The sequence below is a fragment of the Danio rerio genome, chromosome 7 (genome assembly GCF_049306965.1).
Source record: "Danio rerio strain Tuebingen ecotype United States chromosome 7, GRCz12tu, whole genome shotgun sequence".
NCBI lineage: Eukaryota > Metazoa > Chordata > Actinopteri > Cypriniformes > Danionidae > Danio > Danio rerio.
The window spans coordinates 28,588,191-28,615,764 of NC_133182.1; the positions used below are offsets into that span (position 1 = coordinate 28,588,191).

Here is a 27,574-nt window from a genome sequence, read left to right on the forward strand (position 1 = left end):
GCTTGTTGCCGTGGGGACGGGATTGTTTTGCCCCCACTCGCTTCTTCTCAGCGTTCTCGCGCTCATGCAGCCTCAACACACACGAAACTAAACAGACCCTTCACACGAACCACATGGAGCTGAACTTTACTCGGTAAGCTGCAATGGCAAATTAAGCGAGGTTAAAATAAGGGCCTTTCATGTTTCATACGTAGCTATTTCGCCTGATGGATCCCCCATCCTTCCTCAGGAAAAAACAGGCCAGAATAGCTCCATATTTGAACATGAATATAATGCCTGTAGTATTAAGTGGTTTCCTTGGGTTACTGGAGTGCTTGTGGGAGATTGGGAAAATATCCATTCCAATTTCGAGTATTTCGAAATACAACATAATTCACAAGTTTTACTTGTAAACACGTTTGTTCTCTTTGAATAACAATCCTAAACATGTCTTTAGCATATTTCTATATTAATCATGTTTCATTTAAATTCTTTAGTTACACGGACTATGTTTAAATATAAGTAACCAAAACATGAAATACAAAAGAAATAGTTTTAATGTTATAAAAAAGTGGATACAGCATAGATTGATTAAACTTAAAAAAAAATGAAGCAATAACACATTTAAGTGAGTTTTTCCGATTATTTTGTGCTAAAAATGACTAAAGAAAGTAACATTTTGTTTGTAAATACAATACCTACTGTATACATGATGGATAAAAGCAGACTGCAGCGAAACAGTAAATGTTAAAACAGCAACAAAAACTGTAACAGCCATCTGCATAATTTATTCATGGCATGACACATTTCTGGAAGAGTACAGTGTCTACATATTGTTACCCACATATTCCACACTTACAATAAGAGTGTCAGTAGAAACTCAAAGTTTGTAGCCTACTGGAAAAAAAAATTCTCTGTGGATATTTAAAAATCATTTTCTTTCTTATGGAAAACCTAGTTCATTGTTAATTAACCTAGCACTTGTTAATTAAGATTTATCATATTTTCTCATGACAACTAGCATTTCATCCAAAAACAAAAAATCTCATTTAGTTACTTAATTACTGGATGTATTTGCACTGGATATATATAGATGAATTAATAGTAGGCTATTAGTAAGCCCAATGGGAAATCCTTTTAAAATGCCATTAAACTGACAATTTTTCAAACCTAACTGTTGAGTTTACACATTTTTGACCAGGTGAACACAACATTTACTTCGAGAAAAGGTGAACAATACTTGCCATAGTGAGCAACATTTATTGATTTATTTTCTTGCTGACATGGGTTTCATTTTTAATGCTTGCTTGTGTAGCAGTTTCATTTTTCATCATATATTGTGAGGTGTAAGACTTGCACTGAACACAATATCTGCTTTAAAAAAGGGGCAGAGAACAAATTATTTCAGGGCTGAAATAACATGTCATGTTCCTAGTTCGGTGATTTACCATTATCCATATGCACCAGACATCTTTAGTTTTTCAGCAGCAGAGCAGGACAAGCACAACACATTGCAAACAGCTGTCTAAACTGTGGTATGCTATCACATGTATGCGAAGAATAAGTTCAAGAACAAACAGACAAAGAGCCTTTTAAAGCATACTTGGTGACGAGACTGGACTGAAAGCCAAAAGAGATTTTGCCACTAAATATGTACTAATTCTTATTTAACTAAGGACTGATGAGTGTTTGACACTTGTCAACAGTATAATGCGTTTCGGATATTTGTGTTTACTATTTGTATGACAGCTACAGAGTGTGTGTTATAGTTAATAGGAAAGAAAAAGGCATCATACCAAACCTTTAACAAACTTGCAATACTAAGACAAAATTATGACTTTAATAATTCAGAATATTTACAAGAACAAACCAAGCTTTTCAATGATTTAAAGTGTAATTTCAGGAAATGAGTACACCAACAAACAATTTTGTGTTTAATAGACGTCTAATAGACATCTAAACGTAGACAACTTGGCTAAAACTAGGCTAAACTTGAGCTGTCAGTGAAAATCTAATGGACATTTTAGAATAGCCCAAAACTAGATTAGTCATCAAATAGACAGATTAGACAGACTCTATATTACTAGTCTAGTTTTAGGCTATTCTTAGACACCTATTAGATTTTCAATGACAGCCCAAATTTAGCCTGGTTTTAGCCAAGATGACTATGTTTAGACGTCTATTAGACATCCATTAGACATCTATTTAAAACAAAAAATACTTGCTGGGTAGAATTGCAACATTTTAAACATTCTAAATATTTTTAAGCTAGACCTTCTTGTTTAAGCTAGCATGATATCAAAATCAAACCTTCAGCCTATGAAAGTTGATACATTAACAGAAGCCTGCGTTGAACCAAAACTTGTGCGAATAAACAACCGCAATAAGAAGCAGGAATTTGTGGTTGACAAAAGCTGCATGACGACAACACACTTTTAAATTTCCCTGGAACTCTTTCAAATTGTACCAATACCTCAGCAGAAATGTGGTTTCTGGCTTTGGAACGCGGTGTGGGAGTCAAATCTGTATTAAATTGCTGATATAATAGCTCAGGGACAGTTACGCCACAGATCATCACTTCATCGGTTTCCGAGAACAGTCGTTCACTCCAGGTGTTATTGAGAGGGAAATAATGCAAGATGCTCTAGGATGTGATGCATATGTGTGAATATAAGAACTATATAAAGATTTCATTGAGTCGCAAAACCTGAAACAAATTAAATTTGGTATACATTTACATTTTACATTTAGTCATTTAGCAGACGCTTTTATCCAAAGCGACTTACAAATGAGGACAAGGAAGCAATTTACACAACTAAGAGCAACAGTGAATAAGTGCTATAGGCAAGTTTCAGGTCTGTAAAGTCTAAGAAGGAAAGTATTAGTAGTATTAGTATTTTTTTTTTGGTACAGTTAGTGGTATATCCAGAGAGGCAATTGCAGATTAGGAAGTGAAGTGGAGACTAAATAGTTGAGATTTTAGTCGTTTCTTGAAAACAGCAAGTGACTCTGCTGTTCTGATGCAGTTAGGTAGTTCATTCCACCAACTGGGCAGATTGAGCGTGAGCGTGAGCGAAAGTGATTTCTTCCCTCTTTGGGATGGAACCACGAGGCGACGTTCATTCACAGAACGCAAGTTTCTGGAGGGCACATAGATCTGCTGAAGTGAGAGCAGATAAGAAGGAGCAAGGCCAGAAGTCACTTTATGCAAACATCAGAGCTTTGAATTTGATGCGAGCAGCAACTGGCAGCCAGTGCAAATGGACTAGCAGCGGAGTGACATGTGCTCGTTTAGGTTCATTGAAGACCACTCGTGCTGCTGCGTTCTGGAGCAGTTGAAGAGGCTTGATGGAGTTAGCTGGAAGCCCGGCTAGTAGAGAGTTGCCGTAATCCAGTTTGGAGAGAACAAGAGCTTGAACAAGGAGTTGAGCTGCATGTTCACTCTATATTACTAAGGCCAAGTCATGGTTTGATGTTTCTGTGAAATTTCCAGAAAGCATTCACCATATGTATTGTGACAGATTAATCAAAGTTGAAAAAAATGCTGCTAGTCACCCTCAGGCCATTCTAGATGTTGATGACTTTCTTTTTTCAGCACAAGATCAAACAAGATTTTTTAGCTGAAAACATGGTCCTTGGTGGGTCATAAAATACAAGTCAAGAGGAGCCAGCAATTTGAGGGTAAAAAAATCACTCTACATCGTGATGATACATCAGTTTTTTTCTTTTTTTCCTTCATAAAGATTTCAATATATCATCTGGAGTTATGGGTATTCATTTTGCTTGCCTGTGTATGTTTGTTTAACTCTCAAAATGGTGGTACCCATTGGTATGGATTTAATGTTTCAGTTTAATCAGTAAAATACAATTCTGTTAATAATAATTACTAAACCATCGTAGCATTCCAAACCCCTGAGACCTTCATTTATCTTCAGAACACAAATTAAGATATTTTAGATCCGAATCTCGTTCTTTATATAAAGCAATAATCCCAAGTCCAGATTCAAAGTCCAGAAAATGAACCAAAAACATTCAATGTGACTTTAGTGGTTCAACTGTAATCATACGAAGCTTCAAGAACACTTTTGTGCACCAAAAACAGTTATATATTAACAGCAAATATTCATGTTTGGGATGAACTGTCCCTTTAACCTTGCTTCTTGACATTGAGCAGACCAGCCCCATAAAGCTCAGACTAAACATCTCCCATGGCAGAGGATGCCTGTTACAGTGATCACAACACCAAAATACGTGGCTGGAAGTGTTTGCTATGGACACAATCTGAAAGCCAAACAGAGCTTTTTCTAATCATCACCGTCTAAGAGTTGACCCAGTCGAAATATGGACACTGCTTAACAAAGCTTACTATCACACATCTAAGCAGATATGTTGTTTTGTTCACAGCAAATAAAACTTCTCCATACTGGCTTTGCTTTTAATCCAGCAGCATAAGAACCACACACCGGTAGCACACCAGTTTAATTCTCCAATGATTAGCAGCACTCGTAAAGGCTGATATATACTTGAGATGCATCCCTATGGGGTCTCCCATCATCCTTGTGATTGCAATTACAGAAGTCTCAATGCTCCTTCGGTCTTTCCTCAGAGGAAGTTGATGAAATACATGCATTTGAACATGATTTGCCACATATGTTAATTCAACCAAGTGCCCAAGAGCTGGTTTCATTATAAGGGCCCCGTGATTTCCATTTATGTCCGTTTGGAATTTAAATTTAATGTTTGTTTTTTTGGTAGGGCACATCATGAACAATTAATCCAAGCTAATTTACTTAAAATTATTATGTTTTGGTAAAACATTTGTTCCACTCTGAAATGAGTCAAAATTATGAAAATGACTAGGGTGAAATATGCTTAGCCACGCCCCACTCGCTGTTCATTTACTGTGAGTGAACGTTAAGAGGAACAACACAATAAGACTCCGCCCCCTACTTAGTATTCTGTTTCAGTTACTACATCACACTGAAAAGTCTGAAGCAATGTCCAGTTCACTGGGACTGTAAGCTGAAAATAGAATCCTGGAATCCAGCAATAAAAATGGGATCGTATAGCAGAGAACATGGCAGAACTTATATTTTTGGATAAACAAATCAAACACTGGACTTTAAATTGAATCATATCTGCATATGAGCTATAGTGTTCATGAACTTAAAAACAAAATGAAGTCTGCATGTCTTGAGTGATTATTGAAATTAAACATGCACATTAATTAATCATCTACAGCCATTTCACCCTGCAGCCCAAGAGCGGTTACTTACTGAAGCCAAGGAGGGATGAGCCAGGTGAGTACCTAGATAGACCACATAGGAAAACTGGGTTGCTGTTGGAAGAGATGTTAGTGAGGCCAACAGGGGGTCTCAGACAACCTGCAGTCTGTGTGCGTCCTAATGCCCCAGTATAGTGAAGGGGATGCTATACTGTCAGTGGGTGTTGTCCTTCAGATGAGACATTAAACTGAGGTCCTGACTCTCTATGGTCATTAAAAATCCCATGGCACTTCTCGTAAAGAGTAGGGGAGTTGGGGCCAAATTTCCTCCATTGGCCCTTAAGGCTGATTTATACTTCTGCGTCAAGTGCATGCTTATGCTATGGCACAGCCTACGCGTGGACGCATAGCCCTCGCCGTGGCTGTCGGCAAAGTTGATGCGCACCTCTCACAAAATGTAACTACACGTCGCAACGATGCGTAGCGCAAGCTCTGTGATTGGTCGCCTTGGTAGCGCTGACGAGTGTGGCCGGTAGGTGAGAGCCCCAGATGGATCCTGTTGTTTTGTGTTTACCTTATGATTAAGTTGTTGCATGTCCGCCGATTTCAGCGTCAAAATGAGCACGTTTGAGCCACTTGTACATTAAGGTAGCGTTCAGAAAAAAACAAAACACCAGCGGAGAAACTCAACACTGAGGAACAAACACCTACTGCCAGCTAGTGTTTCTGAAGTGTTATTGCAGAGAAACTTACAGCGCACAGAAGTATAAATGCACAGCTACGCATATTGCACGCACCTTGGGTCATGCTGATCACTTGTCACAGAATTATAAACCAGGCTATAAAAGGACAAGAAAACACACAAACTTCACAGTAAATCATTTAAAAAAGTTTGGTGTAACTCAAACATTTTATTTATTTATTAAATTTACTTAAAGTAAAAATAATTAATCTTATTATTAATTATAATATTCTATATATTTAAAGATATTATCATAAACTTTCTTCCATGTTTAAATTATAAAAGGAATAAAAAATAACTTGAGGGGAACAAAAATATTCCTCCAAATTTCTTAAAATATAATTGTTAAATTGTTACTGTAGAATTTGAAATTGTATAAGTTTAATTTTTAAATTTTCATTAAATAAATCATTTTTTCATTTTTTTTATTAAATAATTAAGATTTAACTACTTAAATTTACTATGAAAAATGCAGAAATAAAAACAAACAAACAAAAACACTATGTAACATAAACTATGGATATAAAATGAAATTTAAGATGAGGAAAAATATATTCACAGAGGCCTACATTTTGTTGTTGTTAACCAACTGCTGATGGATTACCACTGAACACTTGCACCTTTCAGCCATTATACAGTTTGATTAACATCTAACGCAGTCAGAATGGAAAACAGAACTATTTGGTCTATAAGGTATTTCCTTACGCCTGTGTATTTATTTTCAAATACACCTACATTTCCACCACAGAGTCAATTACAAGTCAAAAGTACAAAATACACCTGTTAAAGTAGTTTTGCAAGAGAAACATTATGCCAGGCCTGTTAAAATGTTTCCCCTTTCTTAAGCACATTTGTAAGAGCTTCATCAGTCATGTTCAGCAAAACCCACAATATCTCCGAAATACAACAGTATCCGTTTCCAACAGCCCTGCATGTTCACCACACCCTTACCGCAAAATCCTCATGTCACAATCAGTCCGTTCAAGCATTTAAAAATACAAAGAAGAAAATCAAGCTATAGCCACATAATTGCGATGCTTATGTAATGTAAGAAAATATTTTGTATTATTGGTCATTCTATAAAATGTAATCTGTGTGTGTGTGTGCAAATAAATTTACCAATGACTGGCCAATGCAGAAAAAAAATCATTTTAAAGGATGTCTTAAAGAAATAGTTCACCCAAAAATGAAAAATATATAAGTCAATGATTACCAGCTTCCAGCATTCTTCAAAATATCTTCTTTAGTGTTCAACATAGACATAAATAGGTGAGTAAATGTTACAATTTCTGGTGAACTATGCTTTTAATATAGATTTTCTTTCCTTCAAATATGTCTTTGCTGTATTTCAAATAACATATTTCTAAAGGCAAAATTGCATCCTACTACATAGACCTACTAATATTTCTTAATTCAGCTTGAGATAATACGTCTGACAAAAATATGGAGCTAATAACATGCCAAAACAATCTGAATTGTCTTCATTTTAAATATCGACAATTGTAATTTAATAAATCTGAATTTTTATGTCGTTAAAATGGTTTTGAATTTAAATTTCCCAATTTAAATTTTAACTGCATAACTTGAATATTGAACTTATGAAATTTAAGACAACTGAATTTTTCAAGGCTGAATTTTTTTATAGACCTACAGTTAATACAGTTTCAAGTTTTCAAAATGAAGAAATTCAAAACATCAAATTCAGTATTCTTAAATTCAAAACCAGAAACTCAGATTGTGAAATTCAGATTCAGCAGAATCTAAGTTCAGTTCAGATGTTTTACATTTTAGAAGTTCAATTTTCAAGTTACGCAATTCAAATTTAAATTAAGAAATTCAAATTCAAAACAATTTTAACGGCATATAAAAATTCTGATTAATTAAATTACAATTGTCAATAATTCAAATTAACACAATTCAAATTCAGATTGTTTTGGCATATTATTAGCTCCATACAAATGTGCATTGATATCACTATATGAGCCATTTTTTCCAGAGTTTCTCTAAGTGTAGCAATGAGAGGAATTACATTTGAAACAAGGACAAGGACAGACCAAAAAGAAACATTCAAGACAGATCTGTCAGAGAATCATGATAAGCCGAAGGGAAAGGACAGACAGTCTTGAGGAGGCTGAGAGTAAGTGAGAGAAACAGAAGAGGGCCCTAATCATTTCCCACACTATGGCCCTGAGGGACAGACAACCCCAGATGATGGCCTTATTTACCAAAAAGATAAGAAACAGTGTAAAAAAAAAACACAGTAAACTGTTGCTGTTAGTTTGAGCTCAGACTGAAATCTGAATGTAAATGTCAGTTATTACTAGAAAAACTCGAGATATAAATTAATTTTTGAAAGATATACTGCTAAAGGGTTTCCTTACAGCGTATTACTGTTCATATTTTCATAATTATAATGGTGATGGTGTCGAAGAAGAATATATGTTGTGATTTATTTTAGGTTTAAGAGCGCCTCCTTGTTTCTAGTTCATAGTAAAACACCAATGCTGAGTTTATGGGTCTGCAGAGCCTAATGAAAAATCCAATCTGATTGTATTGTCTTTCACTGCTCTCATTAGCATGTGTAATATATCTCTTATGATGGAGAGAAATTTCGTCATTGCCTGTTATTAGTTCTAGCAAAACACGTTTGAATCTCGGTCAGTTTTAACTGCTCACATTTAAACGCAAGGAATTGTTTGCCCTTTGTATTATTATTGCTATTCTTATTCCCGATTATTGACATGTTACGTTACTAATCTTTAATTAGTGTAATTACACATAGGGTACGATACTTTAACTATCTAATGATACCCTAAATTGTGGCGAGATTTGTTTTATCTATTCAAAAAACAAGAAACTTAAAAGTGGATCACAGGAGAAGCGTTCATTTAAAAAAGTCAGCCAGAGATATATAAATTCCTACCTTTTTCTTGGCATGTGACGGTGAAATGATGTAATTTTGTCAGAGTTATCTTTTCACATATCCATTGTTTGAGTTTGCGTTGGTTTTCAGTGAAGTGCGCGCTCATCTTTCGGTCCCAGTATTTTTGGCTGAGAAGAGGAGGAGGCGGGAGAGCAGGAAATGATGAGGAAAGTTGAGAAATGTGATATGCAAAGTCTGTGCTAAACGATTTCACGTAAGCTAGTTCGTTTATGATCTGCATACTTTCCAGTAACAACACTACGCGTTTAGTTTTTCAGAAAAAAAATGTTATGTTAAAGGGATAGTTCCAGAGCTTGACATGAACTTTTTTAATCACCAGCCACTGGGGCAAGTAGATTTCCAACATAGCCACTCGCCATTTTCACTATCAAAAGTTTTAGAAGGGAACATAATTTAAATGTATAAATTTGACTTTGACATGGTAAAATTATTTGATTTGGATCTTGTGATGTGTCCACGCCCCTTATTCTATTAACTTTTTATGTGTTGTGTAGGACCTTGCTCAGTGAGCAGGAGCTACTGTAGGTTGTAATAGTATCGCATTGCAGTTAATTATTTCACATGACTTTTCAAGGCTCCAAAATTAGATATTTACCAAATTTATGTCTGACCACACTAAAAATAAATAATTATTTATTAGATAACATTTTTAAATAATGTGTCAAAATAAGCAAAATATAGCTGTATATGCACTTGTTATTCAGAAAACCCTTTCTTAAAAAAATTCCGGAAACAAAACATACTGAAAAACTAAACTTGATGAATGAAGAATGAAAACTTCGTTTGTTCCTCAGATGCTGGTACCCTGTGACATCCAGTATCGCGTCCCCCCATACAGTAGGTCTATTTCATTTTCGACATTCTTCAAAACTTATTTTGAGTTTAACAGCAAAGAAATAAATTATTTAAAAAACACACTATTTAAAAACATTAAATAGTGTGTAGCCTACATTTCAATTTTGTGCAGACCATACTTTAATAAGTGACGTATGAGTGCTCAGACAGAAGTTTTACACATAGGAACTTTTCAAACAGTTTTCCTTTCTGTCTTTTGACTAAATATAAGTGCATGTTTAATTCAGAACTGAACTACACCTAACGGAATATGCTGAAGCAAAAAGAAGCCTTTTCGGAAACAGCGCCACCTAGAGAGCATTTTGATATACCCGAAGCTGCGTAATTTGACCAGCAGTTATGAAGGAACAAACTGAGACACGACACCAGCATTCACGTATTAACAGCTCTGTAATGTAAATCAGAAGGTAATAAAATGTATATAATGTACCTGAACGTTTTAATTATTACATATATACACACACACAAATGTTAATAGTTCTGACATCTTCAAAGAATGTACCTTGAAAAATACTGTCCTACCAGAGCGAGGAACTGGGAAAAAAGTGCAACATCATTAATCTGGAACGTGAATCTACACAAATAGAAGAACTGATAAGTTAGCCATTAAACAGCATATCAGGAGGACAATGACGAAAAAACATTCACTGATTATTTACACAAAATAGCTGGCAAACCGCAAGGTACTGAAAGGCAAGTAAGAGAAGAAAAAGAATAGAGGGGAATTTTACACTGTACAATACAATACACAACTGGAAATTAGCATTATTTTGGGTTCAGTAACAATTCTGATTTTGTTTTATATTTTAAAATTTATGACCTAAATTTATGAGGAAATTGGCACTTCTATCCCCACATCAAATTCAGTGTGATGGGACTGCAGAAGTGAACATTTCTTTCTTTTTTTTCTGCTAATTTCAGAATGTGTGATTTTAAAATGCAAAGAACACAGTGATAATTAATGGAAACCGTCTGTATCGTAAGCATAAGACTCTAATAATACACAGGGTCTCACACGTTGGTCAAGACGACACACCAAAAAGAGATGTACACACTGAGGGCTGCTGACCAATGAGATGTGACTTTATGGAGAAAGGCCAGCATTTAGCACACTCCCAGAACCCACATGATAAGTGTCCGGACTGTAAAAGCTTTTAGCTGAGAACAACGTGGCGGTCGAACACAGACTTCCGCTGTTCCTGGACCTGTCTCCTCCAGCGCTGCTGAGCGTGCTCCACTTTGTTCAGCATGTTGGAGCGAGAGCGAGAGCGGGAAAGCACATCATGGGCGTTGGCGAAAGGCTGCTGGTCCTGAAACATCATTTTAGAACGTAATTTAGCACATGACAATATTTCATGAAACAATATTTTATTGTACACATTCATTAAAATTAGGTTTCACAATAATATCACAACTAGGTCTGTACGATATTGGAAAGATCTGACGTTGCAGTATTTTGTATGATTTATGCAATATATATTGCAATATACATACAATTTCACCAGATGACTTGAATATCTCTATTTTGGAAACAATTTATTAATTTTCTATTGATTAGCATGATTCTTTAGGGGAATAAATTGTGCATGTAATTTGATAAACAAAAGTACAGCTAAATGCAATAAAGTAAACATAAAAGTGAAATTAACAGTGCTTTATGGTTTTCAGGCTAGTCAAATTGCATTCAGATACAAAAATTGCAAAAAATCTAATATAAAATAACACTGCAAAGACTTTACTGTTTAAATAGTTCAAAATATGTATTTTTGTAACGTATTTTGAACTGGGTGACTATATACTCCCAATATAATATATGTAACCCTAAACTACAGTATATAAAATCACAATTTAAGTAGTGCAGAACCTACCATGTGATTATACAGATTCACACATTGTGATATCGATGCTCAAACTATATATTATACAGATAAGTACAATTAAGCTTTCATTAAATCTACACAGCAAGGCTACACCGCAAAAAATGCATTTCTTAATTTTTCTCTTTCTTGTTTCTAGTCCAAATATTCCTAAATCAAGAATCATTTTCTAGACAAGCAAAAAAGCAGTGTTCATTTTAGGACGTAATATGCCTAAATCAAGTGATTTTATTTCTTAAAACAAGCTAGATAATCTGCTAATGAGGTATAAAAAATCTACTTCTTCATTTTGACCCTATTAGTAGATTATTTTGGTAGATTGTTTTAAGAAAAAACCTACTTAATTTTGGCATATTATTTTTTAAAATAAGACAATAATTTGTGCATCTAGAAAACACTTCTTGGTTTAATTTTTTTTTTTAGATATTTGGACTAGAAACAAGATAAATATAAAAAAAGCATTTTTTGCAGTATAGTTTACCCCAAAATTACATGCATCTTGTTAACTGAAGCTCAGACATTTTTGAATGTCAAGCAGGTATGACTGAGCTTGTTTATGTACACTGATCAATGTTTGTATGTAAATGAAAGACTTAATGATCATATAAAACAATCATCATCAAACTGCTTAATTAATATGAATTTACCCTTTGATCCTTTTTTGAAGCGCTTTCAATGAAACGACCAAAATCTACTGATTTAATTAAACTTTTCTTCATTTATATTTTAAAGACAGGTTGAAGTAAAACAAATGATGTGTGCGGTAATGGGGTGGGGAAAATAATAAGCTTGCGCTCAAATGTATTTTGTTTAAAGAACTGTTTAAAGTGTATGATTTTTTTTTTTCAAAATAAATAAAATCAAAGATATAAAAATATTGCATAAACAATGACAAAAAAAAAAAAACAGTTTCATTATTTCCTGAAGACTTGCAAAAATGAAACAAAGCACTTACCCCAACGTCGTCATCGCTCTGAATGAGCTGTGAATGGCCAAACAGCCTTCTTTTCAATATAGGTTCCAACAGTGTCAGATAGACCATATAAAGCAGCAGAAGGCCCAGAATAGACAGGTAAATTATTATAGTGCACTGTAAAAGAAGGAAAGATTAATATTTCTATGATTAGGGCTTGGAAGTATGATGACATACAGTGATCAATATCTGAAGTGGAGCAGCCATGATCTTATGGTCAGAGAGTGTGAGTTGCTTTGAATAGAAATGTCTGCTGAATACTTAAAGTAGATCAAAACCTTTCAAGTAGTCCTAATACTATTCAATCAACAACAAAACTTTTTTTAAATCCACTTCTAATTTTGACTATAAAGTATGGACAAAATAAAAGCAGCAGCACGAGTGGTCTTCAATGAACCTAAAAGAGCACGTGTCACTCCGCTGCTAGTCCGTTTGCACTGGCTGCCAGTTGCTGCTCGCATCAAATTCAAAGCTCTGATGTTTGCCTACAAAGTGACTTCTGGCCTTGCTCCTTCTTATCTGCTCTCACTTCTGCAGATCTATGTGCCCTCCAGAAACTTGCGTTCTGTGAATGAACGTCGCCTCGTGGTTCCATCCCAAAGAGGGAAGAAATCACTTTCGTGAATGCTCACGCTCAATCTGCCCAGTTGGTGGAATGAACTCCCTAACTGCATCAGAACAGCAGAGTCACTCGCTATTTTCAAGAAACGACTAAAAACTCAACTATTTAGTGTCTCCACTTCACTTCCTAATCTGCAATTGCCTCTCTGGATATACCACTAACTGTACCAAAAAAAAAAGAAAAAAAATACTAATGCTTTCCTTCTTAGACTTTACAGACCTGAAACTTGCCTATAGCACTTATTCATTGTTGCTCTTATAGTTGTGTAAATTGCTTCCTTGTCCTCATTTGTAAGTCGCTTTGGATAAAAGCGTCTGCTAAATGACTAAATGTAATGTAATGTAATGTAAAAAGTCTATAGTTTCATTTCATATTATGCTCTATAATGTATTTTATGGTGTCACACAAGCTTAAAGGTAGTAAATGAAGGAGAGTCTAGGCACTCTCAAACATCAAAGATCAAAAAGACACCAGCGACAATTGAGTGATAAGTTTACTAAAGTAAAAAAGGCAAATGTTTTGGTTAGGGGGTGCAGTGAGTTTTTGCTTGTTTTTTTGACAAGCTAGAAGGTACAACATTTACATTTTGCATTCCATTTAACAATCCTTTATTTAGGGTGACTGTAATCATTTTGTGAAGAGTTTTAAATTTCATTCATTTTTAATTGACATTCCTACATTCGTAATCAAACATTACCCAGGAAAAAATAAACACACATGAAATGAGTACATTTTTAGGTGTATAGACCATTTTGATAGAGGTAAACCATAATAATGGTCCTAACCTGTTTTCTGTTTTACATTTTTTAATTACTAAAGCTACAAAGTATCCAAAAAGGTCCACATATTGATAAATAATGTTAGATTTTTAACATTTCATATGATTGAATTGGTACTTTGTACGAGCAGTAAATGTTCGAGGGCCAGTGACATCGCCACATTGGAATGGTCTTTACCAGGGGTGTCCAAACTCGTTTCTGGAGAGCCGGTGTCCTGCATAACTTAGCTCCAACACATCTGCCAGGAAATTTCTAGTATATCTAGTAAGAGCTTGATTAAATGGTTCAGGAGTGTTTAATTAGGGTTAGGCTAAACTCTCGAGAACACCAGCCCTCCAGGAGTGAGTTGAGACACCCTTGGTGTATATAATATAAAATGTAAAAAAAAAAAAAAAAAACGGTCATTTCCATGTTACTATACAAAAACTATAAATTGGTTAAATTTATAGAAAAACAACTATTATGACCTGCATAAAGAGCTGAGATGCAAAAGCCTCCAAGTCCCACCTAAAATGAGCATTTTTGTAAGACTCCTGTGTGCAAGTTTGGTTATTTCACCTTTATGGTGATGAACAGGATATTTTTATTGCTTTTAAAGTGAAATAACTGAACAAGAACCTAAGTTGAAATAAATACTCATTTTAGAAGTAAAACTCAGATGAAACATAGTATATTTACCCTGTTATCAGAATATGAGGTGAATTATATTGTGATATGAGATTTTTTGTCATATCGCCAAGCCCTCTCTCTAAATTCCCTGTCTCCATGCATTTCAATTTGTCATGTCATGTAAACAAAATGAACTTACTTTGATAGTTCCAGAGCTCCTTTCTTCATATTTGCATTCACAGCGTAAACAGTATGCCTCCACATCCTTGCCTTCAACGGGCATCGGCTCCACCACATGAAGGCAATTACTGTGCATATCAATATATTCAGAGGTTATGGATCAGTGAACAGAGGGTCAAAGAGTTAGTTTATAACTGAAAGTACTGTAGACTCGCTTAAAGCCTTAGTAAATTATTTACCAGTCTTTCAAGGAAACGTTTTGATTGTAGATCTTCCCATCTACCTCTTTGTAGGGTGGACAGATGCATTTGCACCGGATATCTTCCGAATTCTGATGAAACCAATCCAAAGGCATAAGCTTGCATATATACATTAATAAATGACTAAGTCAAACCACACGTTTATGAGCACTAAAAACACATTTTACATCGTTTGAAGTCAGAAAAGCGTTGCATTTTTAATGATGCAACGTTACGTGTGCTTTTATTTCACATACACTACCACATGCTAATAGCTAGTTAGCATTGCCCATAACATCAGTACGCGCCGAAGAGCACAAAGTATTATTTTCGTGTATTACAATAAAGCGGGAAAAATGATACTTTACCTTAGCTTCTGATGTTTGTGCGGACAATAAAAGCAGAAAACATAGCAACGATGAAAACGTCAACAAATTGACAGCGGCTCTGTGGGTCAGTCGATACATCTTTCTCGCTTCAGTTCTAAAGATTGCTGTCAAACGCCGAAGAGAGATATTCTCGGAATTACGACTAAACAAATATTCGTTTAGCAATTCATGCAATTGTTAGACGTCTTTTCCTAGAAATAAAAGACAACAAAACAACGCGTGAGGGCTGGTCTGACACATCAGCTGACCGTCAGCTGCGGTCCGCAGATTCTCACTTCCTTCCGGAAACAAGTGAATGGGAACTAATGTTCTGCGAGATTGAGCATGTCCGTTTACTAATAACAAGATTTAGGTTACAAATGTTTCCACAAAAGAGTCGTATTTGGGTTCATTCCAGTCATGTGTTTCCTGCATGATGCATTTAGGTCATGGCTCAGTTCCAGGTTTCAATATGAAAATGTGTTCATACATCGATGTATGTAGGTTTATTTTCCCTTTTGATCATATAAAACGACTTAAAGTATTAAAATACAGATTTTATTAGTATTTTACACACATACATGCATGTCCACGTAAAAAGGGCTGGGCAAAAATACATTAAAATGTATTTTAAAATAAAATACCAAATACCTTTAGATTTAGGTGTATCAAAATAAACTACAAAAGACCGCAGCCACAACTTGTATCAAAATGAAATACTGTATTTTTGTATTTTAAAAATACTACAAAATACTTTTACAAGAGAGCATGACATTTCTTTGCAAACCTTCAATCAATTGGCATATTTGCTCAATCCCTTCACCATTGAACTGACTTTACCATTTTAGCATAAATGGTGTACAATTTCATACAGAAAGTCCTGTGTTTAAGAGGATCTCTTTATGTAAAAATCATGTCATGCATATAAAAAGTTGAAACATAGTACTGTATCTCTTCATTCTGTTTCCATCTATTGCATAGCCGGAGAATGACTATGTGCTGAAGACTCCACATCCTGTTCTTTAGGACTAATATTTTATTCCATCTCATTTCATAAGCAAAGATGCTGATGCCAAATTGTACACTATACTGCCATTATATATTACTGGTCTGAGCAGTGTGCAGTATACTATTTTCAATGATTGCTGACTTTTGTTGCCATTTGTCTGCTATTTTCTTTATGTATGTCGCATAATTTCCATCCATACTGCAAGCATGGACCACCTTCTTAATCAATTTTCTGTTCTGATCTCAAGCCTAGACAAATAACTGCAAAAGCACCAATCGAAGGCTGTATTTTATGATGTCATCATGAAGACTTCATGCAACGTATTTTGCAGTATTTTAAAAATACAAGACACTAAAGTATTTTGATACAAAATGTACACCCATTTTCATCAACACTATTCAATTACAAAACACTATTTTGTATTTGAAATACTTGTATCATAAATACTGCCCATCCCTGTATATAAGCAGAGATGTATAAAGTACTAGAGACCCATACTTAAGTAAAAGTACAAGTGCTCTATCAAAAAGTGACTTGAGTAGAAGTAGAAGTGCTCTTTAAGCACCATACTTAAGTGGAAGTACAAAAGTATTCAACATTTTTTGTACTTAAGTATTGCAAGTAGTTTATTTCAAAATTTACTACTCAAGTACTGAAAGTAAAAGTACAAGTATTGTGTAATGTCGTTATTAAAGAAGGCAGTCAAAAGACATCATATTGTTTTGTTTATTTTAAATATCTTTGGGGCACTTGATTAAGCAGAATGAAAAGAAACATGGCTTACGATACTGTTTTTCTCTGTAAATAATTTCTATGGTACAAGAATTCACATCGTCAGGCTCTTTTACCAGAAAATCACTTCACTGATGAGATAATTCAGCATGTTCATTCATACTCTCTCTCTCTCTCTCTCTCTCTCTCTCTCTTTTACACACACACACACACACACCTAAATGTACACTCTTACACATTCATACACTCTCACACACAGTTCTCACTCTATCTCTATCTCTCTCTCTCACACACACACACACTTTTGTGAATTGTGGGGACATTACATAGGTTACAATTGTTTTTATACTCTACAAACTTTTGAATGCTCTAACCCCAAATCCAATCTCTAAACCCAACCCTTACAGGAAATTATGTGTAGTTTTACTTTCTGAAAATAAAAAAATATTTAGTGTGATTGAATTTTATACATAATGTCCACATAATTCACCATCTCCTCCTAACATCTGTGTAATACCGATGTTGTTATACATATACATGGGCGCACACACACACAAACACGAAATTACACTCTTTTACACTCTCATACACACACTCTCTCTCTCTCTCTCTCTCTCTCTTACACACACACAGACGCACACACAGGTACAATCACACTGTTTCTCTCTTACATGCATTATTCACTCACACACACACTCACACTTTGGTAGTTTTGAAGTTTGATTGGTTAATACCACAATAAACAGGAGTTATGTCTTCTGGAGTGAAACTAAACTAAACAAGCAAACTAAATCCTGTTGCACTAATTCACTTGATTTTGATTTTATTGTAAAAAAAAAAGAAAAAAGAAAAACAGGAAAGTGTGTATAGTACTGTGTTAAAAGAAACTCTAAAATACTTTATGGCTTATGGCTATGGTTTAGTATTATTTTTTTTAATTTTGATTATGTTTTTAATTAAATTGGTCTTGCACTTATTGCTTTTATATTGCATAAATATATTGCTTTTGTCCTGGTGTGACAGTTATAGGGTTATTTTTAATACAATTTTGTTCTTTAATACAGCAGTCACATATATGAACTGTACTCTTAATTTGACCTGCTTAAAGAAAGCACTCTTTCTGAATGTATCAAACAAAACTCATGCACAGAAGACAGCATGAGCATTTACAGCTAATAAACTCATGTCAATATTATACCGCCTGCTTTTTGAGCGCTGACAGGCGAGGTCTTATGATGATTGGTTATTATCTTCATCTGCTCAACAGAAAGGGCTTTAGAAAAGAAGCGCTGTTCACCCATGGCGGGAAGAATACGCGGTTATCACAGGTAATAGACACAGTGGAGAAAACTTGAACATCAGGCACGCTCGTGTCTGGATGGATCGACAGCTTTAACAGCTAAGAAAAGAGGGAAAGTTACCTTACAAACAGGCCAGCGGGTCAAATGTCCAAAGTGAGAAAGAGAGAGGCAGAGGTGAAGTTTTACAACATTTCTCCCTAATAGTAAATTAGCGGCTCGTGTGCCGCCTTCACTCGCGCCTCCGTCCTCCGCAATAGTATTGCGACATCGCGCATAGGAGATAAATGACGTCATCACGTAATCACCGGTTATGACCTATTACTGAACTGATATCGATCATTTTGACACCCCTAGTAACGAGTAACGATGCAGCACATAAAAAATCTATCGGAGTAAAAGTATTAAACTCATGGAAAATATGTACTTAAGTAAAAGTGGAAGTAGGAGAAAAAAATAATACTCCAGTAAAGTACAGATACTGCCTTTTAGTACTTAAGTACAGTAGTGAAGTAGTTCTACTTCGTTACTATACATCTCTGTATATAAGTATAATTGTGTGTGTTTGTGTGTGTATACAAATATCATTTTTGTTTAAAGTAATAGTTTGTGTTTTACATTTACATTTTCATTTAGTCATTTAGCAGACGCTTTTATCCAAAGTGACTTACAAATGACCAAAGCGACTTACAAATGAACATGTTCTGTACCTAATGGATCTATTATTGAGGTAAAGTTGTTTTTATTTATACTTTGAATATTTGGTCTGCTGAAAAAAAAAAAGCTAATACAACAGCCTAGGCTGGTTGTCTGGTTTTAGCTGGTCGACTAGCCTGATTTTAGAGGGGTTTTGGCCATTTCCAGCCTGGTCTTAGCTGGTCAGGCTGCGAGATGACCAGCTAAAACCAGCTTGACTAGCCTAGCCAGGCTGGGAGCCCAGCCAAAACCAGCTATGTCCAGCTTAAACCAGGCTGGTCATGCTGGTGTAAGCTGGTCATCTCCCAGTCTGACCAGCTAAGAAAAAAGCAGGTTGGTTGACCAGCTAAAACCACCCAAAAGCTGTTTTTTAGCACGTACGTGTCTTTAAAACAACATTAACTCTAATTAATTGACTGTGAACAATGTTGTTCTTTGATCGTCATTGGCTGCTTATGGTTTCACTATTTAGAATTTGCTAAAATACTTTTATGAAATTGTTAAGGATAAAGTCCAAATGTGTGAATATTAAACCAAGATTACCCCCATGATCTATTTTATGCTACTTCTGCATTGCTTCCAATACAACAAAAGCACATTCAATTGTATTTCTTTATTTACATGTTAGATGTACAGCCATAAAAATATAAACATTTAATTTACTCTGCATGTCAATAATGGGTAAACAATCCTACATCAAGAGCCTCTTAATAATAAAAAATGTTTGGGGAATGGACAAAGTGAATGATAAGTAAATGATAACCGATATATCAAATGACCATAATCTCTAACCAGTATTACTGAATATAATACACATATGTCATGTATAAAAAGGCTACAATATAGTAAAAAGCAACACAAAATAGTAACATGAGAGCTTATGCTAACTTTTTTTACACAATGTACAACACATTCAAACTTGCCAAAATGACTTTAACTGCTTTAACTTCCACTACGTCCTCAGTAGTGCTGTGAAGTTTTATAATAATTAGGTCAACATACTTTTCACACATTTTTATGAAGTGACCAATAATATATATATATATATATATAACAAGCAATGTAGTTGCTCTTTTTTTCCAGCTGTAATTAGCATGTTTTTGATACTCAGTCACTTCTGGCCAATAAATGAATGAAACAAGAAGAATCTTTTTCTTTAAAGGTGGCTGTTCTTTTTAGAAGGTCAGCAATCATTCACTGTAAAAAAAACAGTTCATTTTCTCCAGAAGAAAAAGTTCCAATGACATAAATTCAGGACAGTTTCTCATCTCGTCAGGTCCCAGAAGTTGTCTTGAATCTGCGAGTATGCAGACAAGAACGCTCAACAATATCTGTTCCAGTCATTTAAAATTTAGCTGGAGAGCCAAATACCCATTCCATAAAAGATTATTTGACAAAATTCAGGGGCGCAGGAATCTTAGAACTTTGGAGCGGAGGAATCTGATAAAAGATTTGGGAAACATTTCTCTGGACTCTTGTGCCGTGTAGTTGAAGAAATTCTGTGGGTGAGCCAGAACATCAAACAGGGCCCTCATTAGCTTTTTGTCCTAAAAAAGGTTCATGAAAAGAACATGAATTAACTTTCAGCCAAGCATATATTTACATCGTCCACAAGGGGGCACTATTGCCTTTTTTACTGCAAAGGCACATTTCTAGAAATTATTTCTTGCTTTAAGTGAGCTATTTAAAGGGATAGTTCACCCAAAAATTTAATTCTGTAATCGTTTACTCAACCCTTTTTAAATCTTTAAGAGTTTTTCTCATCTGTTAAAAAAGAAAGCCTTTTGAGAAATGTAAACTCAATTTACTGAAAGTAATTCTACTCATTTGAAAAGAGTTTTGAAGGCAATGAGTTAATCAAATACCTACACAACAACTCAAATGGATTAATTTAACAGTACTTGTAGAGATTCTTTTTTTTCCCACTCAAATGGTTTGTAGCAATCAGCTTCTCAAACGGTTTGAGTCGCATTAACTTATTGGGTTTTACAGTACTCAAATTGCTGTGTTTACTCAAATGGAGTAAGTTCACCGTACCCATAAGGATTCATTTTTGAACTTAAATGGTTTGCTGCAATCGGTTTCTTCAAATGGTTTGAGTTACCTTAACTTTTGGGGTTTTACAGTGTATGCAAGTCAATGGTTACAGGTTTTCAGTTTCTTTAGAATATCATTTTTTCTGTTAAACAGAAGAAATAAACATAATTATCTGGAAACACTTGATAGTAATAATGATTTTGGGTCAACCACCCCTTTAAAATCAAGCAATAACAAGACTTGTTTAAGATTTGAAGTTGCTCATCACTATACCTTAAGAATTTCCTGATGATTCTCAGAGGCGTATAATCTTCCATCCCTAACTATGTCCTCAATGAGCTCCTGGTAGTCCTCTAAAAGAATCATATTATATATCCAATAAATCCTCAGACTACTTACCATACAATAAAAACACACAAGCAATCAATTTCTCACCGTCATACGTCACGTAAGGCACTTGAAAGCCTTTTCCACTGTTTCCTTCATTGGAGCGGAACTGGATCCAGAGTTTCTTGGAGCGGGAGGTGAAGGCGATGGGCCGCTCGTACGTCTGGCACGTCTCGTAAGTCGTCACTGAATTGGGCAGAGCTGTGGGAACAGTAAAGAAACTTCTAAAGAGCTCTTGAGTGGCTTATTCGAAGCCCCCAAGAGATGAAGGAGATCCCTAATGAGCCCATCAGTGTGGATCCTCCCCCCCGTTTCCTCACATGTGTATTCACAATCACCCTGCTGAGCTCATGCATTCAACAGCCACACCACAGCCCTGTAATACTCACAGCTCTTCCGCATCACTAAATAGTCCCCGCACTCGTCCTCAATGGGCAGGTAGATCTCAGGCACCACCACTAGGATCCTGCGTTTGGGTGGGGGGGTGATGGTCCAGGTGCACTCGATGTTGGCAGGGTAGTTGCCAGGGTAGTTAGGGGATTCGATGTAGCCAGTGAATTCTCCCAGCTCTCCTCCACAGTGTCTGTCTGGCAGGAATAAATTAAATCACTTAGACTAGAGAAAGAACTAAAGGTCTTTTTGAACAAATAGCCCATCTCTCATGGTTTTTTGTTTTTTATTTCTAGCAAACTGAGGTTTCAAGTTACTATGAGGGTCTCCTGTTTGCTATACAAGAAACCTTTAAACTATATATTGTCTAAGTCTCTTAGTTTTAGTAGAATATTTCAGAAACTGTTAGGGTTCATTTAAAAAGCTGACATGAACTTGTAAAGTTACTGGTAGTTGAAGGAGCATCAAAATAATACTAATATAGATATAAAGCAATTAATATCTCTAATATATCTTTTGTTAATACTTCTAGTTAACGCTACAATAATTACAGATTAATTTAATGTAATGTACAGCCTTGTTTACACTTGATATTAAGTATTTTGTTTAATCAGAGCTTTCAAACCAAACTTATGATTTCAACTGGCAAAATTGTTCACCCACAAATTAAATCTCTGTCATTATTTACTAACTCTTCACTTGTTCAAACCATATGTGAGTTTCATTCTTTTTTAAACACAGAGGAAGATATTTCAAAGAATGCTGATTGATGGTACCCTATTGACTTTCATAGTAGGAAAAAAATTATGATGGTACTATCAACTATGATTTTTCAAAATAACCTCAGTAGAAATAACGGTTTAAATCCACATGAGGGAGGGTTAATGGTGAGGTTGTTTTTAATTTTGGGTGAACTCTCTCTTTAAATGATTTCTGAGTAGTTTAAATCCTTTAACACAACTTCACCCTTAAGAAAAGTCAGTAGGAAGAGAGTATGTGAAGTTTTGTGAGCATCTACACGGCAATAAAAATTCAAACTGACAAACCTGGACAAGCTCCAAATGTTTTAGACCCTGTTTGTGTTTACAGATGAATTTATAACTGTCCACATGATCTGTATCAACAAAAACACACCTTTTTACCAGGTGTAAACAAGGTCTGAAGGACCAACAGCATTAAGGGTTACTGAAACCAAATGGTTTGCTTACTTTTGCACTGCATTATGTTTGTGGATCCATCAAAATCAGTGGTAGTGTTTCCAGGACAGGCAATGCAGTAGTTTTGGCCAAACTCCATCTGATAAGTTCCAACTGGGCAACGGATACAACGATGGGTGCTGGTATTGTAGTAATGCCCAGGGGAGCACTGAACTGTAAGGAAAGCATGATTCCAAACTCAGCATTTCTGTGAAACTGTGTATTAAACACTATATAATTTGCAAACATTTCGCATTACATTTGCAAAGAATATTCCAAAGCATAAGCTGTTAAAAAAAACACCCTAAAACAATACAAACAATCAGACTTGGTTGAGAAACCAGCTTCAATCAGTTTATTACGTTTTTTTGGACACTAAACTTCAATACTGTGTATCGAGACTGTCAAGAAATTTTGTCAACTTGTAACAACATTGGTCAACAGGGAGCCCTTATTAATATGTTAGATGTTGAACTTGAGGTTTCTGAATTATGCTTGCTTTTTGCTTTCACTTTGATGTATTCTCTGTATGCAGAACAGCAAAACAAGATCATTTTCATGATGTTCAAGATGCCCTAAATGCCTCCAGCTTTGGTTTTGTCCATCATTTCTCTTTACTCTCGTCATATGGAAAAGGACGTTTCTGAAACTCATACCGTATGCACTAGAACAAACACCTTCACTTAGAATTATAGTGTCTCCTGTCAAACAGAACTAAATGTTTCTATTAAAAAACACTAAATGAAAGTGCAGTAGGGCTACAGTGTCCAAGCATCAAAATCTGTGTTTTGACAAACACAACATTTGTAGCACGAACTAATACACCAAGCTTATTATACACTACTATACACTTCAAAGGTTTTGGGAATTTCTTGTTAAAAAATCTGCAGAGACATTAATAAAAAGTGACAATAAAGACAAGTTAAAAATCCCTATTTAAAATGTTTTGAATCATTTTGACCCAAATAATAAGTAAACAATGACTGCATCCAAAATCACATACTTCCCTACTTTATAGTATGTGAAAAACAGTATGCGAACCAAGTAGTATGTCTAAATTCATAGACCGCATACGAAACCACCTACAACTCAGTAGGCACTGCATTTGAATTTAAACGTACAACTCGACCATTAGAAAAGTCTGTTCTATACAGTATGAATGTGAGCAGTATGAGAATTCTGATGTACTACATCTACCATTTTGTCATGGTTACATGACCTACCCGCAGTTGCGTCTGGCAAAGCTTTGAGAACAGTAAAGAAACTTCTAAAGAGCTCTTGTGGCTTATTCGAAGCCCCCAAGAGATGAAGGAGATCCCTAATGAGCCCATTCAGTTGCATCGCTTCACTCCCATTCATGAATTCTCTCGTGAGGCTTCATCGTATAGCACAGCGTGCATTGGATGCGCACCTAAGAATCTCACTGGAAGTTGTAGGTCATATTTCTTACATACTGATTTTCGAATTCCATGAGTTCGGACATACTACTCTGCTCACATACTGATTTTAGTGTACTATATAGTAAAGAAGTATGCAGTTTCAATATTGATAAAAAATTTTCCCAGGTTTTCACAATTAATACAAAAATTTTCTCTTCCTAGCACTCATTTCTTCAGATACTTACAAATTAGAAACTTTGTTAAAAACTCCAGATCTTCCGAAAAAATCCAGATTTTCCGAACCTTCCACCAAAATCTCAACTTGACCAAATTTTTGAAGTACCCTTAGATAAAAAAGGTATACTGTCTACTTTATACAGGCTGATCTCCTCTTTTTCTACTACCTCTCTTTTCTGTATTAAACAACAATGGGAGTCAGACCTCAATCTTACATTTGAGGATGATACGTGGGACCAGATTCTGTCCCGCATTCATACCTCCTCTATCTGCGCACGACATAGCCTCATCCAATTAAAATTTGTTCATTGTATATACTGGACAAAAGTGAGATTGGCAAAAATAACGCAAGACGTGGATCCTATATGTGATCGCTGTAATCAAGCACTTGCAGACTTAATACATATGTTTTAGCTGTGCCCATCAATCACTCCTTTTTGGCTATCAATTTTCAATTGTTCCTCTTCTGTGACAATAATACACATCAAACCATGCCCTCTTATTGCACTTTTTGGACTTTCCCAGAATATAGTAGGGTTATCAAGCTGTACTGCAAACGCCCTTGCATTTTTGACACTGTTAGCAAGACGTTTTATTCTGTTTTTATGGAAACAAAGATTTCCTCCGAGTTTTGACAACTGGTTGTGAGATGCAATGAGCTTCATCCACTTGAAAAAAATTAGGTTTACAATAAATGGCAATACTAGGGCCTTTTCTGAAACATGGGACCTATTTAGACTTTTTTTTCTGAGCATGTCACATGATTAGGTACTTTATAAATATCCAAGGACTCATTTTTTTATAATTTTGAGTTATTTATTTAATTAAATTTTTTATAGTTTATTCATTTTATTTACTTAATTGTATTTATTTATTTAATTATTATTTTGTTATTATCATGAGTATTTTTTTTTCTTCTTTCTTTAAATGATAAATGTAATTTCAACTTATGTTATGTAGAGGGTAGGGGTGGGAATAATAAATTTCTGTGTAAAAATACTTTGTTATATCTGAAAAGTTTAATAAACAAATAAAAAAAAAAATAAGTATGCAGTTTCGGATGCAGCCATAGTAATTGAAAAACAGTATGCAAGAAGTACCCGGATGACCAACTACTTCTGGCAAAAATTAGAAGTGTACTTCAGATGAATGCTACAATATCCTATAATGCTACGTGAGAGAATTCATGAATGGGAGTAAAGAGACACCGGTCACAGGTAGTTCAAGCTATAGTGACAAATGTGGATGCAGTACGTCCAAAAACCATTCATACTACACTCAAACTATAAAGAATGTATTTTCTAATGATCGTAAAGCACCTACTCGAGTAGTATGCGATTTTGGACTTAGCCCATGGCTTTGAGAATAAGTATATATTTTTTGCATAATATTAGTATTTAGTGACCCCTGTAGGCCAGAGGAGGTATTAAAAGGTGTCAATGCACATACAATGAATTCTTATGTGTGTGTTTGAGCCAAATGAAATATACTTTGAAACACTATGCATCTATCTGAGCAACTATACTTATGTACTCATTAAAAAACACAATGGCTTCAGAGAGTTCTTTCAAAAATATTGATGGAAAAATTGCCACCAAAATGTCAGGTAGTGGTGGCGCGGTGGCTCAGTAGATTGTACTGTCGCCTAATAGCAAGAAGGTTGCTGGTTCGAGCCCCGGCTGGGTCAGTTGGCATTTCTGTGTGAAGTTTGCATGTTCTCCCCATGTTCGCATGGGTTTCCTCCGGGTGCTCCAGTTTCCCCCACAATCCAAAGACATGCGCTATAGGTGAATTGGGTAAGCTAAATTGGCCATAGTGTATGTGTGTGAATGTGAGTGTGTATGGGTGTTTCCCATTGCTGGGTTGCAGCTGGATAGGCATTTGCTGCATAAAACATATGCTGGATAAGTTGACGGTTCATTCCCCTGTGTTGACCCCTGATAAATAAAGGGACTAAGCCGAAGGAGAATGAATGAACGATGAATGTCAGGTAGTATAATTCAAAATCTTGAAGATGTTATTCTTCCACTCACCTTTAGTCTCACAGTTCTGGAAAGACACCGAACCATCATATTTGGTTGTGAGGCTTCCTCCGCATGTGAAACAGGATGTGCGGCCGACCTCAGGCTGGTAGGTGCCTTGTGGGCAGGGCAGACAGGGCACAAAACCATCATGGGAGAACTGACCGGGACGACACTGACCTAGGATCAGAAAAATGTTAAGACAATGCATGCCAGACAAACCAAGTTGAGCCTTTTATTGCCTTCCAAAGAAAGCAAACCACAAATGAGGTCATGCAAGTTCATTATCTAAGAAAGCGCAGGCCTCCGGTGAACACAATGAATTGGCTGCCACTGAGACAGTCCCTAATAGCCTTTTCTGTTGTGTCTATCAGCAAAAAAGCAGAAGATGACATCTGTGCCGTAAGCTGCCTGTGATGACTGTGTTTGAGAAACAGAAGCATAGAGGTGCCCTTTTTTTCTTTAAACACAAGACTAATCTGGGATTCTTTGTTGGTGTGAATGAATCAGACATTTGAGGATTTGCAGGACTGCGTGAAACGACCCCTCCCAACACACTCCAAAACTCAACTCGAGCTCAACAAGCCATGAGTCTCAGATTATTATCAGCGCAGGTATGCTTCCTGCCAACTGCATAAACAAAACAACAGGATGTGATTCATCATACTCTCCTTTTTCAGCCTCACAATGTTTGTAAAAATGCAGGAGGACATCTCTAAAGATAAATTGATAAAATGAAAAGTGGTATGTCTTTTAAAAACAAAAACAATAGTATATACATATTTTTAATATCATTATAAA

At 35.5% G+C, this 27,574-nt stretch overlaps 3 protein-coding genes and 1 long non-coding RNA gene across 12 annotated transcripts in view; 1 reads left to right on the forward strand and 3 right to left on the reverse strand.

The window, feature by feature from the left end:
• The window catches only part of dennd2b (DENN domain containing 2B), a 96,161-nt gene extending 87,195 nt beyond the window's left edge, over positions 1-8,966 (reverse strand). For both annotated transcript variants that reach the window (XM_005166388.6, XM_068222166.2), the window contains exon 1: positions 8,869-8,966. The gene's annotated coding sequence lies outside the window, so the exon portion shown is untranslated. The remainder of the gene's footprint in view (positions 1-8,868) is intronic.
• LOC141375377 (uncharacterized) lies at positions 8-27,233 on the forward strand. Its single transcript, XR_012383322.1, has 3 exons — positions 8-133; positions 9,684-9,726; positions 27,148-27,233. It is a non-coding gene; the product is annotated as an uncharacterized lncRNA (long non-coding RNA).
• Positions 10,121-15,661, reverse strand: tmem9b (TMEM9 domain family, member B). Its single transcript, NM_199732.2, is given in 5 exon segments — positions 10,121-11,054; positions 12,577-12,711; positions 14,804-14,912; positions 15,024-15,115; positions 15,392-15,661. Coding segments are annotated over 5 exon segments (591 nt in total). The 5' UTR covers positions 15,491-15,661; the 3' UTR covers positions 10,121-10,898.
• scube2 (signal peptide, CUB domain, EGF-like 2) overlaps positions 19,725-27,574 on the reverse strand; it is a 42,386-nt gene continuing 34,536 nt past the window's right edge. For all 8 annotated transcript variants that reach the window (XM_073906532.1, XM_073906531.1, XM_073906530.1 and 5 more), the window contains 6 exon segments: positions 26,786-26,953; positions 23,149-23,310; positions 21,940-22,137; positions 21,599-21,751; positions 21,437-21,516; positions 19,725-20,673 (listed from right to left, as the gene is read on the reverse strand). In XM_073906532.1, coding sequence (XP_073762633.1) covers positions 20,527-20,673; positions 21,437-21,516; positions 21,599-21,751; positions 21,940-22,137; positions 23,149-23,310; positions 26,786-26,953 — 908 coding nt within the window. In that variant the 3' untranslated portion in view covers positions 19,725-20,526.